This window comes from Ceratosolen solmsi, unplaced genomic scaffold (genome assembly GCF_000503995.2).
Source record: "Ceratosolen solmsi marchali unplaced genomic scaffold, CerSol_1.0 scaffold61, whole genome shotgun sequence".
NCBI lineage: Eukaryota > Metazoa > Arthropoda > Insecta > Hymenoptera > Agaonidae > Ceratosolen > Ceratosolen solmsi.
Genome location: NW_011948435.1, coordinates 1,579,050 through 1,598,077, shown reverse-complemented (window position 1 = coordinate 1,598,077; position 19,028 = coordinate 1,579,050). Strand labels below are relative to the sequence as shown.

Here is a 19,028-nt window from a genome sequence, read left to right as displayed (position 1 = left end):
TATAATAAAAAAAAAAATTAAAAACAAAAACTCAATATAAAATATATTAAGATAAAAATAAAACTTTTAATACTACGATGCTTTTAATTAATGACATTTTTATTCTATTCATGGACTATAACAAATCAAATATTATGTAACATCGTATAATAAAATAATATGATGAAATGAATATTTAGTAAATACAAATTGCTAAAATTGCTTGTTTCTCGTAATACAAACACTACAATTTAAATAAACTTTATATTCACAATTTGCCTTCACCCTCATATTTATTATTATGATTATGATCATTATTATTATTAAATCTCTGCGCCCTTACTGTCATAAAATATATCTCAATTAATTAGTTTTGTTAGTGTAATTTTAATATGGTACCTACCGGCGCTACATTGTCGCATTAGTTCAATAATTCGTGAATTTATACTTACCGCGAATCACATTGGCGAAGTTACTATCTCCTTTAAAATTAAGATTATTCATTCCTCTTGAGCAGAATGTATAAATAAACAAACAAAAACAAACAAAAACAAACAAAAACAAACAAAAACAAACAAAAACAAACAAAAACATACATAAAATGAACGGATGCTAGTGGCTTAGGATTTCAAGTTCTGATTAAATTGATAATTGAAAAGAAAAACATTGGCAAAACAAAAATTTAATTGTAATATTTAGCAATTTACCAACTCGTACACATGAAGATTAATCTCGGCAAAATGTAAATGTAACTTGAATTGTAAAACACAATTAAAAAAAAAACAACAAGTAAATAACGTTAATCGTATAGCTTTTGTAAATAATTTTATAAATACTCATTTTGGATCAAAAATAAAGACAATGAAATAATTATACATACTTAGAGCATAATATAGAATAAAAATAAAATGTGCATACAGATTAAAATTGTAATTCTCTTTATTACCAAATACATCGAAAACAATATAATTTATATAATAATAGTAATAATAATAAAAGGAATCGTTTCAAGTAAAAATGGAACAAAAAAAATCTTCTTTTTTTTTCATAAATAAAAAATTGTCTTACAATTACTGGACAGCTTTGTAGCACCAAATAATTGAATTTATTTCACTTATAACAAAACATTGTAATTGCAAAAACTACGGATAATATCGTAATAGTCATGCTTAAGTATCACATATGCGTCGATAAACGTAAGTCGCGATTTCTCAAAAGGATAAATACAAAACGGTGCGGCCGCAACCAATGAAAGTAAAAGAATGAAGCAAAACCTAACTTGAGCTTAAAGTGAGTAGTAGATCGGAATGAAATGAGTTAAGTACGAATTCTTTTAAATATATTTTATAAAATTTCCTATTTATACAGCATATAAAACAATACTCTGTATTTCACTTTATATTCACACATTAGCGCTATACGACTATACAATTGTCGCAACCTTCATTATATGTATAATAACTTTACATTATTCGGCGGGTCAACGCTCTTTTTGCTTTTCTTTTCTCATCCTCACTCGATCCTCTCCTCGCCTCGAGACGGCGCCTCTCCGCCTGGGCCAGCTCCCGCCGACGATCTCCCTCCATTCCTCACTGCTGCTCGATCGAAGCGATCCTCGTCCCTTTCTCCGCCGGCACCCACCCCACGGCGTCTATTATCCGCTCGAAGACGTCGCAACCGGGCCGCGGTTCCTGCTTCAGCGGACCATCCCACGCAATTCAGGACTCAGTCTTGCCAGATGCGTACTCGGTCAGTCCTAGTGCGGGAGCGCATCGAGGATCGGCTAATCAAGGAAATTGGGCCCAAATTATTGCCTGATTGGGAAGATGTGGCGACTAGGATCTATTATGCACGATCGGGAAACAGCTAAGCTTACGTGAAAAAGTGTGGATTCGTTTGGATCACACCTCTAAGCCACCCCCTCCGCCCCACGACCTTTACGTACAGGACAAAATTATTGCAATTGTGAATAATAACGTCGGAAGAATGACCGAATTATACGTATGGATAGAGACACGCGAGTTTTTAATTGATATTCATTTTTTGTCCCGGGCATTCTCTCTCTCTCTCTCTCTCTCTCTCTCTCTCTATTGTAAACTCTATTGCAAATAATCGAAACGGAGTGTAAATAACTAAACCATACCTTCGATTTTTAAGTCCACCGGAATAACATGAAGGTTGATTATTATTAAAAGTCAAGCTGAATTTAGACGCTTTTACAAACGCTTTTATAGAGCACACCAACGACGAATCATTTCAAATAATAAAAGTTACGCTCCTGTGGCGATACGACTAATTTTAGTAAATTCTTCGAAAGTATTTAATGGGCGTCCATGTTCATTAATTAAAATAATATTTAAAACGAGGGCTTCCTAACTTTCAACATGATTTGCACAAAATTATTTATCAAGAGTATATCAGGATCTATAGACGTAACTTATTAAAATTACTTCCTTTTCTAAATGTACCCAAGATAATTACAGGGCTGTGGTAATATATCGAGTTACCCAATTGCGAAGCTGTAATACGAAATTATATACGTATACTGCACATTATCAAAACTTATTTGAAGAAAAATCTTTTCTAAGGAATTTAATTAACACGGTAATACGGCCAACAGTATAATCGCATTTCTGATAAATCAAGACAAATGTATCTATACAAATGTATAGATACAAATATACGGCATACATATTTAATATAATGAAAGTAATTGATCAATGATTGATTTTTCAATAATTACCTTAATAGCATTGCACATATCGCGATAAATTTTTAATAACAATTGCTCGCAACGATTTGCTTTAAAATAGAAGAGTAAACGACGTTCTTGGAAATTTAAAACTCGCGGGTGTCTCCTTAAATAACGATAACAAGAATAACAATATTTACATGCAAATGGGACGTCAATAATTACACGAAAATTTTAAAAGAAATGCTATATTTAATAGGTTCAAACGATTGTAAATAGTATAATTACGCAGATTTCACGATCATAAGCCTGTGGGAAATTAAAGGGACAATATCGAGAGAGTGAGAGAGAGTGAGAGAGAGAGAGAGAGAGAGAGAGAGAGAGAGGGAGGGAGTAACATAGTTGTCGTATTTAATATCGGGCATTGAGAGGATGGCAATTTGTAAACAGATTAAACAGAGTCTGTTGCTGATAGGCTTTCGAGCTGATCAGCTTTTGTCATTAGATATTACTTATTGAAAAGCAAATGTCCACGAAATTTAAAAGTAAGCTTGATCTATGCATGTTCATAAGATCTCGTCCAATCGACAAAATCGATTATATTCGTACGTTTTAAGATGGTCATATTTATTTCAGCTATAATCATCCGTGAAACATGTCGATACGAACACTAGCATTAAAGAATAATAGGTCGGGGGGGGGGCGCGAGGAGGCGAGAGGTGATGAAGGGAGGTTCTTAGGGAGGAAGAGAAATCTATTATATTGTGATGAATGATAAAGGAATAAAGAATACGTTTGATAACTTCACGTAGTTTGTCAAAAAATGTCAAGACATATTTGGCTTTATTGAATAAAAAACGATAAGGAACGAAGGCTCGTAGTCATAGCTTAGAATTATTTTCCGAACGCAAATTAAGGAATTATTAGTTAGAGGAGCCATGTCATAATTACGGTATAGTTGATGACACGTAGACACATTATCATTAATATCCCTAATGAAATAGCGATCAAACTAGTGAATTTACTTTGCCGACGAAGCAATAAGGGGGAGCGAAGACGGTTCGGCAAATGATAAAAGTTAGAGATATAACTTTTAGGATGCCTGTAGCATAAACCTCATTGATTTCTTTAAGCAAGAAAATAAAAAAAGAAAAAAATAAGAAGAAAAAAAGGTGGGAAGAAAGTGGAAAAAACCTGTAAAAGTATCATAAATCTTTAATGAGCGATTTAAATTCTGAAATAACGTAAACGTATAAAGCAAAAGGGTTTGCCAGGGCAATAATCCAGTTTGCTATGTTTTTCAACAAATTTCATCGGATCCCCGAGCCACTACTTGTTTTCAAATGTGCAAAAACCTTTATAAAAAATAGATATTTTAGACAGTCCGATGTAATAGATGAAACTGTTATTCTATATGCATTGGAGAATTGAACAGAGTCGAGACTAGAGAAGCGAGATCGAATCGTTGAAAATTAAAAGTGCAGCTAATCAATTTCCAATAAGAGAAAAAGGCTTAAAATTAATCTTTAAGAAGAGACGTTGTTATTAGGGCAATGTCATTAAAAATTAAGGATACGGATTTGGCAGGCTCGTAAAAAGCGAATCAAATTTTCCTTTCCTATCAAAAGTTCTGAGAAAGCTAATTTTAATGATTACGGTAAGGAGTCATTCGACTTTGCACTAATTGTGCAAAAATGATATGATCCGAGATAATGCTATTATGCTGAAAATCGTATAACTTCCCAATACTCTCGCGTGACTTATATAAAATTTATAACTTTTGCGTAATTTGCATCTTCGATAAGCCTGGCGCGGGCGCGAAACATTCGCGAGGCAACATTTCGCCTCGACGAGTGAATCAAACTGGCAGAAAAAGGCGATATTTCGATATGCCGACTGTCGAACTGACGGAGATATACGGCAAAGGAATTGATAAGGACTCTTTCACCATCGGAAATCATGTATAAAATGAGCTCACCCTTGAGACCGACGCCGAGACAAGCGTCGATGACCTCGTTCCTCGACTGCTTTCGTTGCTTCCGCTGCTTCTGTTGCTTGTTCCCTAAATGATTGTGAACAACCGCGTGATTCAAATAAACGGCCTCCTGCTTGCCGAGGTACTGGGGATCCTCGATGACTTGCTGCTGCTGCTGCTGCTGTTGTTGTTGGTGTTGTTGTTGTTGTTGGTGTTGTTGTTGTTGTTGTTGGTGGGTTGTTGTTGTTGTTGTTGTTGTTGTTGTTGTTGTTGTTGTTGTTGTTGTTGTTGTTGTTGTTGTTGTTGTTGTTGTTGTTGTTGTTGTTGTTGTTGTTGTTGTTGTTGTTGTTGTTGTTGTTGTTGTTGTTGTTGTTGTTGTTGTTGTTGTTGTTGTTGTTGTTGTTGTTGTTGTTGTTGTTGTTGTTGCTGCTGCTGCTGCTGCTGCTGCTGCTGCTGCGGCTGCTCCTGGGACTCGGACTTATGCTGGCTGGGGGCTGCCACATGACGGTGTACCCAGAGGCCGTCGTCGAAGAGGCCGTCTTCCTGTCCGACCGCCAGCACCTCCTTCGGCAGTCTGCTGATGCGTGCGCGCACGATGGCCAGGTGACGGTGCACGTAGTCCTGCTGGGGCGCTAAGACCGCCGCCCTCTCGAGGCACTGCTCGGCCATCCCCAGTCTACCTCGCTCCACCATAACCACGCAGAGGTTGTGCAGGCCCTGGATATTGCTCGGATCCAGCTGAAGGATTCGCCGGTAGCACTGTGGTAACCAAAAAAAGTCGGGCGCGTCTTTAGCATTTAGGTATGCCACTGCTCGGATACTCAAGATTCGCGAATCTTGGGCTTGAATTCGAGGGATGATGATGAGTTACGAGAGGGAAGGAGGGATGTACCTGCTCCTACCCGAGGCCTATTGGACTCGAATCTAATGCTCAACTTTATGATGAAATGTGCGCGGAGCCTCTTACGACTGGGCTTTATTTATCATTATTTACATTCTCGTCTGAAAGCCACTCCCCCACTTCCCACTCCACCACAATCTTGTATTATAAGCTCTTTATAATACCTCTAGCTTATTATGTATTAATTTATATTTCATAAAAATTAAATCCTGAGTCAACATATAAGCATCGTTAGGGGCTAGCGTCACACAAATACCTACTCTTACCTTAAAGCGAGGCAAGAGCTTAATATTAACGGAACTACGAGCATTTTATTTCAGATAATTCAAATGTGCGTTCGTTGAAGCAATTGAGAAGAATTAAAATTATATAAGCATGCCCTTGCTTTTTTCTCACTTTTTTTTATTTTCTTATTAAAGTAAGCTCCAATATAATGCAAATAATATAATAATAATATTTAACAATATGCATGCAGTTCCATATATTTATTTTTAGAAATGAAAGTAATACAAAATGTTCATATCGGCCACTGATATTACTTCTTTAAAAAAAGAAAAACACTTACCAAAATCTACCTTTTAAAAGCTATCGCTTTCTTTAAAAAGTGCAGGCATACAATTGAATTAACATTGAAGAATTGTCGTGTTTACAATCGCTTAAGCGCAATTATTACCAAAAAAAAAAAAAAAAAAAAAAAAAAAATGTTTACATGAACTGTAAACTACTTTTATTAAAAGTAAAATGTTGATGTTTGTTTGTTTGTTTGTTTGCGATTATGTCTCTTTGCATGCGCGCGTGGGCGTTCATCAAACACGTAGAAAAATTACATAATAAAACATGACAATATAATGGCAATTTATAAGAAGACTGATAAGATTCTGAGAGCTTTTTTTTTCAAAAAAAGCTTATAATTCCTCTAATTTAACATTATAATTGTATTCTTCTATCATTTTTATAAATTAATGTTTAATGCCTCTTTAAACGAGCATCAGCTATGAAATAATAAGCGAAAAAATTTCTGAGTTTTCTTAGTTTGAGAACAAAATGAAGAACCAGTTACTTGGATTTAAAGTCTATATTTAAAAAAAAAAAATAAATAAATAAATAAAAGTGAAATCATAAATATAGCGAAGCGTAGATATACATAATCCAATTGAAGAAGATTTGTAAACTAGGTCAGGTCTAATATTAAACAAGAACAGCGTCTGAGTAATGGATAAAATAGCTTATTATAATATGAAAAAACTTCTTTAAGAATGTACGAAAGGGTTATAAAATGCTAGTAAAGTCGAGTGAAATATAAGGAATTTGACTAAAAGGAAGTTCAACTAAAAGAACTGAAGAACATAATTTTGTGAAAACAAAAGCGATTATCACGAGTGAATCAAACGTAATGCATTGTATTACAAATTGGGCATTATAAGCAATAATAAATTGCTTTAACATAAAACAAAACAACAATTAATACATTATAACAATTATAGAAATAATCCATTCATTCCAATAAGTATTTGTATATGAAGATATATATTTATTAATCGAAAGGAATAAATTATTATGTATACAGTCTTAAAGTTCCATCTGTTATATTATTAAAGAAACTTCTAGTAAGAAGATAATATGAAAGACTCTCAATATCAATTACAACACATGGAATAAGCAAATTAATCAAATATTTACAAACCAATTTATTAGATGAAACAGAGGAATTTTATCTAATAATTTTCTAAGAATCCAATAACTTGTAATAATTAAAACGATATAAAGTATTACTATATCTTCATGTTTCACAAATAATTAATAAAATACAAAGTATATTGATAGAGTGACATAGTGCGGTAAACTTTCAAATGTATTTAATGAAAAAATCAATTAATAATTTTAAAAGTAAATTTTGCTTCGCTCAAACAAATAACTAAAAGTGAAAATTAAAAGCAAAAACATTAAGGAAATAAAGTCTATAATGTAATATTTTCAATCGACACTTTTCAAGCCGCAATAAATTATATCTCGGAAAAAATAAAAAATTTATCATCATAACTTCAATCGTCAATCATAAAGAAAATATTTTGATTGGTTTCATAAAAATGCAATATATGTACGTATGTATTGCGAAATTTATGCTAATGATAAAATATTGGCGCAAACAAGAAATAAAACGAGAAAAGACAAAACTCGGAATGAAAATGCGATGTGAAACGCGAGACACGAGACCGAATGTGTCCGTGGTAAAGGCCATAAAAAATAATTTTATATAAATATGTGGGAAAAATTTTTTTAAAAAATTGTTGTATGAAAGGATAAGAAAGAATATTGTCTTGACATAATATCCCAACGTCCAGAAAGTTAAATTTTTTAAATGTTTGTTAACGACAGTTTATTAATTTAGTCTGGAAGCGATAAATATTACTGATGGATATAAATTCTTTTACTTTTGTACAAAAATTATCGTCTTTCCTCGTAAATAAAATGCACTCACATAGAGTATTGATTATCTGCATACATGATTACATGTAAATTACAACGCACTTACTCGTTTCTGACAAGTTTCTTCAAACGTTTTGAAACTCGCATTAAAAATGATATATACTTTCATTATAATAAGACCAAAATTTAACTACTAAACGATTCACGAATGCTAACCATTTGTTATCAGTGTAATTGAATTGAACATTAAAAAGTAAAATCAGCTTAAAATTCTTTACTCTATTCATTCATATAATCCTCTCAAAATTTTCATGCCAATATATATATATATATATATATATGCAGTCATTATTATATTATATTGTTATACGGATTCCTTGACTTTAAATTTGCAATTTTTCATTTTTATACATCAAAGCGCATGAATTTAAAACATTTTTAATGAATCAACAGGATTTGAAAGTCCAGACTCACTCGCAACCCTATATTATAATAGATAGAAATCAATGATATAAATTTTATGTATCAGAAATATAATAATGATTGTTAATCTATTTCACTTTTCACAAAATCCCTATATTCGATAACCATAGAATATAATCTTGAATTTTTTTATGAAATTAAATCGAACCGTAAGAGTCCGCAGGAGAAAAAAAATCTTGAAAAAACAATAGTTTAACGTAATTTAAACATTTTTCAGCAACATCTAAAATACTTAATTATATGGAAATATTATGAAAACGAATAATTTATCGCTTATTGAATGAATAAATACGTGATTTAGGAAATAATAAGAACTATTAATCAAAATTGATACGTTAATATATAATAAACGATTTTTTTTTTTTTTTTTAAAGATTTGATGCTGTTATGTTTGTCAAAGAATCTTAAAAAAAAAACTAATATTATTTATTTAAAAATGAAATGGAATAACTGGTAACGTATCATAAGTTTCCAAAGGACAGAAAGATAAATGTATGGAATAACTGGTAACGTATCATAAGTTTCCAAAGGACAGAAAATAATAAGATAAATGATCGAACAATACAGATTTCTGAAACATATCACAAAAAACAAAAGTGCCGAGTAAAATATTTCTTCAACTATAATTTTTCTGCCACTCAAAACTATTTCTGAAGATTTAAAAAGTAAGTTTATAGAATGTACGGAAGAAAGTAATGAAATCTCCAATTCTTATACTTTAGATCACAACGAAAAGTTTATGTAATAAAGTGTATATATATATATATATAAATGTTTTATATGCGTCTGTATAATTACAAATACTGGGAATTTTATTGTTAATGAAAATTATTGAAATGTGAAGTATATTTTAAAAATATAATAGAGTTGGGATATCAATGTGTATAACATTAGATTCAGAAAAAAGAGTTAACGATAAATAAATATAAAATAAAAAATTTAAACTGATTGTTCGATAAGCGAATTTTAAATGTATCTAATATTTTCAAATCTTTTTTAAATTTAAATTCTTAAAAGGTATATACTACTAAGGTATATTTCTATAGCGTATATTTTATGAAAAAAGAAAGGATTTTTTGTTTTTTAAATTGAAAAGAGTACAAACTTTTAATTAGTGCAAAATTATTTTCAATTATTTTATTTTTGTACCACAAAAATATCCATCTACACATATACACATATACATGTATACATATAATTAAAGCAAGACTTTTTTAAACAAGTAGAATGATGTATAGAGCAAAGAAGAAGTTCAAAAGTAATGATATTGCTTAACTTCTCACACAAATATCGTTTAACGTTATTTAAATTAATATTAAAAAAAAAAAAAAAAAAAAAAAAAAAAAATTAAATTTGAAATAAAGTGAAAAATCCAAATTGCTAATTTCAAATTATTATTGTATTAAGCCAACATGGCGGATGAAACATTAAGAGATTAATATTTTAAAACTGAATCTATAAAATGATAACATATTATGCTCATATCCCTTATAGTTGCAAGGAAATGTCTACAGACAATAATAATAACATTACGAGCCACGACGTCATAAGCACGTGACGAAATAAATAAAAAAAATAATAAAATAAAAAAAAATAAAAATAAAAAAAAAAGTGAGAAAGCAATAATCGCTCGAGAGCTAATGAAAGTTAATGAATGAAGTAGTACGTACATTTTCAGCCGCATCCAAATCCTTGATGTTGTTAATATAAATGTCGCCGAGTAAAATTAGACCTTTCACGTGATCCGGATGAAACCTGACTAATTGATTCAGAAACGGAGCAGCCTCCAATGGACGCTGCTCGTCGGCCAACAACAAGGCAAGATTAAAAAGGGCTGACCTGAAGTCCTCTTTCAACGCAACGGCATTTCTGAACCATCGTTCTGCGCTCTCACTGTCATGATCGTCCATTGCCAGCATCCCAAGATTAAAATGGACCCTCTCGTTATTCGAATCCTGCATGAATGGCCGACAAATTTTCATTCATATGGATTTCGAAAAATTTGTTCAATTCCCTTAATCCAAAGTTCGATTTTATTTGAAATTCATTGGTGCTATTGATAGAATTAGCATGAGAATTTAATGAAAAATAATAAATAAATAAATAAATAAATAAATAAATAAATAAATAAATAAATAAATAAATAAATAAATAAATAAATAAATAAATAAATAAATAAATAAATAAATAAATAAATAAATAAATAAATAAATAAATAAATAAATAAATAAATAAATAAATAAATAAATAAATAAATAAATAAATAAATAAATAAATAAATAAATAAATAAATAAATAAATAAATAAATAAATAAATAAATAAATAAATAAATAAATAAATAAATAATAATAATGATAATAATAATAATAATAATAATAAATAATAATAAATAATAAATAATAAATAATAAACAATAGTAATAATAATAAAATAAAGAAAGAAAGAAAGAAAGAAAGAAAGAAAGAAAGAAAGAAAGCAAACAAATAACAAAAAATAAAAATCGTTTCGAATAAAAGTTAATTCACATTTTGACAGGCGGTCGAAAGCTTATATAATAGCTTTCTCAGATGCATTAAATAATCATGGAATAGTATTTTATCTAAACGAGCTGAGCGCGAGATTTTATTAATTTATTCATACACAGACCCTCGTGCTGTAAAATTACCTTTCTCAGCAATTTTAAAAGCCGTTCTCTGGCAACTTTACGAAGCTCCGCGCGACCCAACTCTTGCAACAATATTGCAGAATTCAATAAAGCTTGCTCGTGCTCCGGATCGAATTCCAAAGCTTTGTCAAGATAAGCCAGAGCTTGCGAGGCCTTGCCTTGCTCCAAAAACACGACGCCCAACTACAGATCAAAGCATAAGCTACATTATTCATCACCTTGTCGAGCCAATGTTTGGTTTATGTGAGATGACTTACATTATAATAAATGTCCGGATTGTTACTGTCATAAAATAGGGCCCGTTCGTAAACTTCTTGGGCTTCCTTTGTACGATTGAGTTTGATTAAAACGTCGCCACGATTGATGTACGCTAAGGTGTAGTCCGCTCGCATGCTGATTGCTTGCCTGTAGAGAAGATCGGCCTCCTCTAATCTCGTGGCGTTCTTTGCTATGAGATTGGCCAGATTGACGAAAACGTTTAGGTGATTCGGTGCTATTCGTGCTTGGTAGGACTCGCCTGGCTTAGCCTTCGGCAACAATGATTTCGCCTGGAAATAATAAGGACGTGTCGTTAAATTGCGTCGATCTTTTTGTCGTCCTCGTCTACTTTGTTCATCGTATTTGTTGGCTCGACTCCTCGCGAGCAAGTGTAACAGAGCCCTAAACGACGAGTTTTTTTTTTTTTTTTTTTTTTTTTTTTTTTATTAAAATATATCCAATCGTCCATTGGACTTCGGTTTTTGGATTGGCTTTTACATTACAGAAACTAGGCGAGTTTGAGGAGGGAGAAGAGAAACTCCATTATAATTATGCCCATTACAAATATGCTTCAAGGATAGGGCCCGTATGATTGTACGCATATTAATTAATCGTGGAATTTAAAAACTTGTAAAAAGTCATAATAATGTCGAAGTTCGAACGTTCACGCATTGAGATTATTAAAGCTCACCTTTAAGTAAGCATCCTCGGCCTCCTTGAACATTTTCAAATGATTGTAAGTCCGGCCGACGTTAATGTGAGCACCAATGTCGTCGCCTTGGACCTGTACAGCCATATTGAAGAAGTTCAGAGCTTCCTTAAAACGACCTTGACTCTCCAGTGCGTGGCCAACATTGTTAAAAAGCTTGGCGTTTCGATCATTGACTTTAAGTCCAGACATAAATATCTGATACTCGTCCAACCAATCATAATTGCGCACATAAGTTTTTGTCGCGTGTGCCACCAATAGCACCAATAGGAGAAGCGTGAATAATTTTTTACTGAAACAAAGCCAAGAAAAAGAAAAAAAAAAAAAAAAAAAAAACATAAACAACAAAAGGTATGATTAATTCTCGATTCTGGATAATTTTTTTAAACGAATTTTCTCAAAATTATGAATGAAATGGAACTTTATCGAGATGGTTATTATTATATTATCTTTGATTACCTTTTCTCACAAAGTATGTGCGCGCCGTATCCAATGAGCATACAGAAACCCATAGAAGGTGCATATAAGACTCTCTCGGCCACGACAAATCCAACGGGAAAAAATAGATTCGAAGCAGGAAGAAATGGAAGAACCATCATTGCCAAACTCTGTAATAAGTGAATAAGAAGAAAGATTCATAATAGTAGGGGAAATTGATTGGATGGAAGAGAGGGGTGCGAAGGGTGATTATTATAAAGTGAAAGGTACAAACCATTATGATTATTATCGACGTTTGTCTACTACGCGTTAAAACAGCTGTGAATAAAAGTCCTACCACCGTCGTATAAGCCGCGATCGTAGCTACATTTCTAACGTCCAATAAAGTTTCTAGCAGCGGTATCGTTCCCATCGTCCAGTCGCAACACAAGTCGATTGGAAGGAATAGCAACCGGAGGTTCACGGCTGCCAAGTAATTGTACGTTAACTGTCTCGTCGGTGTCGAAGCTACCGATGCTGGATTGTCAAATCTGAAAGCAAAACGTGTCAAAGTAACGTTAACGCGCTACCGCGTCTCGCTTTAATGAGAAAGGCAATTGTAAATTACGCCACGCGATAAATGCAACTGCACAAGTTTACCGGTAAATGTAAAAGTGCAATCGCAATCGGGCTAAGCGATAATACTCAACGATACTCGGTATGAATGTCCACGGAAGCCAGTGTCGCAATGTAACGTAAATTAATCGATTGAAAATCTTTGATGTAAGGAGCTACGTTACAACATGGCCCTATCGTGTTTATTGATGGATTGGAGAGTATTGATGGAGATTATTGATAAGTCACCTATCAAAAGCTATTTAATAAGTTAACCGTGCATACTAAATCGTAAAATTGTAATTGACCTTGGCTTTCGTCGATTCATCCCGTTTGTATTTGCACGTGAAAGTAAACTGTGAGGATTACCTGGTAAATACTGGCAACTTCGAACCCATTACGTGTAATCTTAAAATTAACAAGCTGAAGGTCACGAGGGTAACAGCCGTCAGACGTTTCGTACCCTCGCTCGACCAGGTCGGCGAAATCTTTTTACCATCGAAGGCCGACTTCACCGCTAATATAATATCCATAGCTCTAACCTGCGGAAGGAGAGTAGAGGAAAAGTCTTACAACTTGGCGTCGCACTTCATCCCCGCCTGCCCGAGAATAGTTAATACTTAATCTCATTACCCTTTGTACAACAAAAATTTCATACAAAACGCAGACCGCCGTGGCCGTGATTCCTTGCTCCTTGCACAGCATGGCGATGAATACAAAGAACATCGACATTATTAATGATCGCCATCCTGGTACGCGTCAGTTAGTAAACAAAGTAAGACAGTTAGTATTGGTTAGTGAGCTTTGTGTGCGTGTGCGTGTGAGTGTGCGTGTGAGTGTGCGTGTGCGTGTGCGTGTGAGGTGGCGTATAGCGATAAAAAAAAAAATTACACAGCGGGCCTCATTTACCCCGCTTACACTATCTAAACGTGCTCACCTGTACATCTCTTACTTCTGCAACACTTAGTATATGTTATTAAAGCTGCCAGATAAAATAAGGACGATAACGTTTCCGCTCTTCCGACAACTCCCGTAACCTAGAACGTAACCATTGTTTTTAATCGTGTCGCCAAGTGAGCGAGAGCATGAATATAAATTGTCGAATAAAGCTCGGCTTACCGCCTCCGTGTGTATGGGATGAACAGCGAATAGAAGAGCAGATACGAAACTTGCTACGTCTGGTAAAAACATCAAACATGTCCTAAAATGGAAAACGTGCATTCTTTTAGTAAAAATTCTGAAGATTGTAATATTGCAACTTAAATATTTTATTAATCCATCATTCGCTAATGGAATTATTTGTATTGTCTAATAAAACTAATTACGTAATGAACAAATTTTCATTAACACTGCCAAGTAGGTATTGCACGAGCTGTTATTTCAAGAACCTCCACTTCTCTAATCAATCAATACGAATAAACAATATTTTACTATAAGTTCCTTCCCATTTACAATTCCAATTTTTATTAATTGTAAAAATTAGTCGCTAAATGTTACAGGTGGAGAGAAAAAAGATATTACGACTTGAAAAAATTTGTCTTACCTTTTATTAAAAGTTTTTACATAAAACAAAAAAAAAAAAAAAAAAAGTTAAATTATTGGCGAAAGAAAAAAACAACAAATTGTATCAATTACACTCACTGCATAAATACACCGTGGGTATGAGCTTAAAGCAATAAACATAAATTTAAGTAATTACGTCTCATTAAAATTACTGTCAATTTGGTAACTGTAATTTCGTAAAATTCTTTTCTATTTTTTTTTTTTTTTTTAACCAGGATATTTATTTTGCGACAGTCTTTCGCAAAACCATTCCTTCACACATATGAACACAACATACGAACCTGGTGTATTTAAAATTTACGCAACACTGGATCTATTGCACGTCCACTATTGATAAGATAATAATTTCAATCATTCCATGTTGTGCGATGCATCTGCAATGTTGCATAAAATTCCAACAAGCACAGATGCACTTAAAGTTATTAAACCACCGTAAGCGTATTTGTATTTGTTAGAAAAATCATGGATAATTTTACAAGGGGCGCTTATAGACATGTCAGTAGTTCGTTGTGAGTAGGATTTGCTCGAGTTTTGCTCAAAGCCATTTTATCTATGTTTCAAATATTTTGATTTTAGGATGGTAAAATGGCAAATAATAATGCACGTATGAGCGTATACATACAATACCGACTACGTAGAGTGAAATATTCTTTTAATCTCGTACTTTTGATGTCTCGGGGCATTCCCGCTATGTACCTTCAAATGTATATACTTATAAACATTACATGCAGCTCTGTTTCAACATTCGATAAATGTTGAATGTATTTATTTCATACTGCAACATAATTAGCTATTAAATGGCTTTATACAAATTGAAAATACGTTTGACTTCATTCATTTGTCCAACAGCAAAAAATTATTTAACCATTCCCCTCCGTTTTGTCAAATAATCTTTATCGTCATTTCACCGCAAAATCTGAATTCAAATTAAGCAGTACGTGGCAGCTCCGGTGTATCGATAAAAAATCCGATTAAAGATGCGCAATTACGCCACTTTGCACATATTACAAAGATGCTCTTCGTTGTTTTTCCGTAAGGAATTTCGAAAATTTCGCTCATTCCAGACACTCTAAAGTGATACTAAGCTCTAATGAATATAATTTTTATGTAGCCATACTATTCTTGTGTCAACGCACTCCTTTCGTTCTTGTCGATAAGCACGCATTGCTGTCTCGTAACCGTTTTATCACGACCCTGTACATACCCTCCATCTCTTGTCTTTGCGACGCATACACGAAAGAATATGTTTAGCTCTAGTATTTTGATCGCGCACGCGCACTGATCGATTGCCGATCTTTCATCTGCCTTAATGATAATAGTGTGAACGTGCGATGGAGTGATTTTTTTTATTGCTCACTCAGGGCCATAAATATTCCTGCAAAATTATTATCCATTGTAATAATAATTTTACTTCACCACTACGTACGGTGCTAGAGTTTTGCATCACTTATTATAAACGAAGACCTTACGTACCGCTACTTTCGCTTATCCTCGCTTCTAGGTTTTATCGTTACTATTACCGTTTTTACCGTATCAAATTACCATCCTATGCGCAATTAAGCAAATTATTTTCTCCCTTAAAATGACGAAAAGACTCGGACATTCTGTGTTATCTCGCGAGTAAACACTCGATCTTTAGCCACGAGAAACGCAATGGAAATGAAAGAAAAGCCGAAGAGAAAGATAGAGCAGGACCCCACTTAGCCCTGTTTAAGAGTACGTACTCGCCGCAAAAAAATAACGGAAAAAGAAAACGCGAACAACTTGTAGACGCGCATATAGGGAGCCTCGCCGACTCGTTGGCTCAACTACTAAGGGAGATGTCGCATATTAGAATTTGCCATCGACTCGCGGCTGCGAAGTGGATGAAAGGGCACCGAAGGGCCAGAGATGAAGTGCACGAGGAGCGATCTAGGCTCGACAATATAATAAAAAGAATAAAAAGGAGCTTACTCCGGCCCCGCTCCACTCTACACACTACAGCGTGCACTTTCTCTCAAATATTAACAATTCATCGATTAAATAACATTAGATAACATAAGCGAAACTCGGGCATTTGCTATGATTAGGAACGGCGTTCGCTGTATCTCTTGCTTCATCGGCCGAGAAAATTGAAGAGCAAAGGATTTGTGCAGTGTAAGACATCCTGATGAAAAACACGTGTTTTTTAACGAGCATTAAACTAACACAAATTCCCTTTAGAATTATAATATTTGTTGAAATCTTCGAAGTTTACGTGACATGACATGATGACGATGACGATGACGATGAGGATGACGATGACGATGACCATAACGATGACGATGTGTATGTATACGTATGGGCGCGGGCGTTAATATATAGGGACGTGTCTCTAGAATAGCAAATGCAAACGCTTTTAATTACTTTACTTTGACTGTACGCGCTCGAGGGTGATAAAGTAAACGTAAACTTACAATCCACGGAATATGAAAAGCTTGATAAAGAACATTTAAAATAGAAAAACTACAAGTCGTTATTATGAAACTGATCATTTGGTCGCTCATCTTCTCTAGCTTTTGTATTATTAGATTTTATAATGTTAAATGAAAATATTCTACCCGAGAATCTACAATTACATTGTTTTAATCATTTTCACGATTATTTACCATTTCTAAAATAAATATTTTTTCCAAGAGATTATTGCCCTATAGATATTAAAACATTAATTTTACGTGTAAGTAACTTTTATTGATAACCTGGCACTCATAAAGTATTGGCCAACTTATTGGAATATTCATTAAACTTTATCGGTTCATCATAAAAAATAACACAAATTATTATGAATTTGTCGAAATTCTCATTTCACTTTTGCTAAAATAAAGCTCGATAAAATCATCCGTTAAATATATTACTAAACTGCATAAAAATTAAATTAATTAACTAAAGTTGTAAACAAAATTTTGTATTATTGTTGTTGTTGTTGTTGTTGTTGTTGTTGTTATTATTATTATTGTTATCATTATATTGTAATATTATTTAGAAAAAAATTTTTTTTTAAATTATTTCACTACTTCAATTACAAACATCGGCTTCTCATCGCAATCCTTTATAAATTTATCAATCAACGACTAACTCAATTTATTCCAAATTTCATAATTTTAACGTACTTAACTAATTTTTAACCACGAACGATGATACGAAGAATTAATTTAGACTTAACAGAAATATAAAAGAAGCATAACAATTATTTTATAATTTACTTTAACATTTTATGCTTGTATACTTGAAGCGTCAATTTAATTTTCTCATCACTGAAATTTCGCATGTATAATTACCCTCCTCTTCGTTAAATCCTTATAATTAGTGGTGCTAAATTAATTGTCAAAATAATGTAAATGAAAACGTCACATCTTCTATAAATTGATAGGAATCACTCTGTAGCGCGTACTTGCAATTTAATCCCTTTAATCCGCACGAATGAAAGAAAAAATAATAATAATAATAATAATTATTTCAGAAATAACAAAAATTTCGATCAATCAAACGACCTTCAATTGACCTTTCGATCAATCAAAAGGCTCATAATATATAAACGATCATACATGAAAAGAAACTAATAAATATACACGATTTTATTCAAGTAGATTCATACGCAGTATAGAGGGAAGATACTATCTTAACAATAAAATATTCATGAACAAAATTTCACGAACGAATTTCAAAATGACGAATTACCAAAGACCATAAATAAAATTAATTGCTGATAATTAGCAAAAAAAAAAAAAAAAAAAAAAAAATCTAACATAACCTTCTTAGCCATTATTTAAATTACTATGCTTTAAAGTATTTAAATACACGTATTAATAAAAAGTTAAATTACATTATATAAATAGAGTAAAAAAAAAAAACTTTAAAGTATTTAATCACCGTAAAATAAGAGTCGAAATAAATGTGAATGATGAAATGAATAAAATTTAGAAAATTCTCACAAACGATTCCACATTCATAATGATTGCAGTTAAGCAAATACGCGATAATATTGAATGAAATCGAATAAAATCAATATTTTCAAAGTAATATTGAAAAACTTAGTTTTCGTTATTGGCGAATTAATAACGGTTCGAAGATATCATCAAATACTTCAAATAGATATTAAATATAAATAATTTATTATGCGAAATCTATAGAATTATTTATTTCAGCGAAAATATCGAACTTCCTGAATTCAGCAGGTAATATAAAACTGAATATCTTAAACTTGAGATTCAATAACTTCAATATTATTACATTGAAGTCGGCCACGGATAAAAGAAAGCAATGTACTTTTAAATTGTAATTAGCAGCAGAAATTGTTTCTTAAAAGCGACTTAATATGTTGATTC

At 32.6% G+C, this 19,028-nt stretch overlaps 1 protein-coding gene across 1 annotated transcript in view; it reads right to left on the bottom strand.

Moving 5' to 3' along the window:
- Positions 1-1,604: 1,604 nt before the first annotated feature.
- LOC105364928 (Transmembrane O-mannosyltransferase targeting cadherins 3) overlaps positions 1,605-19,028 on the bottom strand; it is a 30,114-nt gene continuing 12,690 nt past the window's right edge. Inside the window, exons 3-15 of the mRNA XM_011502966.1 lie at positions 14,242-14,323; positions 14,060-14,159; positions 13,756-13,871; positions 13,492-13,664; positions 12,803-13,058; positions 12,550-12,698; positions 12,073-12,382; positions 11,381-11,671; positions 11,124-11,306; positions 10,128-10,412; positions 5,129-5,405; positions 4,650-4,868; positions 1,605-1,762 (exon numbers count right to left, since the gene is read on the bottom strand). Of these exons, the coding sequence (XP_011501268.1) occupies positions 1,698-1,762; positions 4,650-4,868; positions 5,129-5,405; positions 10,128-10,412; positions 11,124-11,306; positions 11,381-11,671; positions 12,073-12,382; positions 12,550-12,698; positions 12,803-13,058; positions 13,492-13,664; positions 13,756-13,871; positions 14,060-14,159; positions 14,242-14,323 (2,506 nt within the window). The 3' untranslated portion in view covers positions 1,605-1,697. The remainder of the gene's footprint in view (positions 1,763-4,649; positions 4,869-5,128; positions 5,406-10,127; positions 10,413-11,123; positions 11,307-11,380; positions 11,672-12,072; positions 12,383-12,549; positions 12,699-12,802; positions 13,059-13,491; positions 13,665-13,755; positions 13,872-14,059; positions 14,160-14,241; positions 14,324-19,028) is intronic.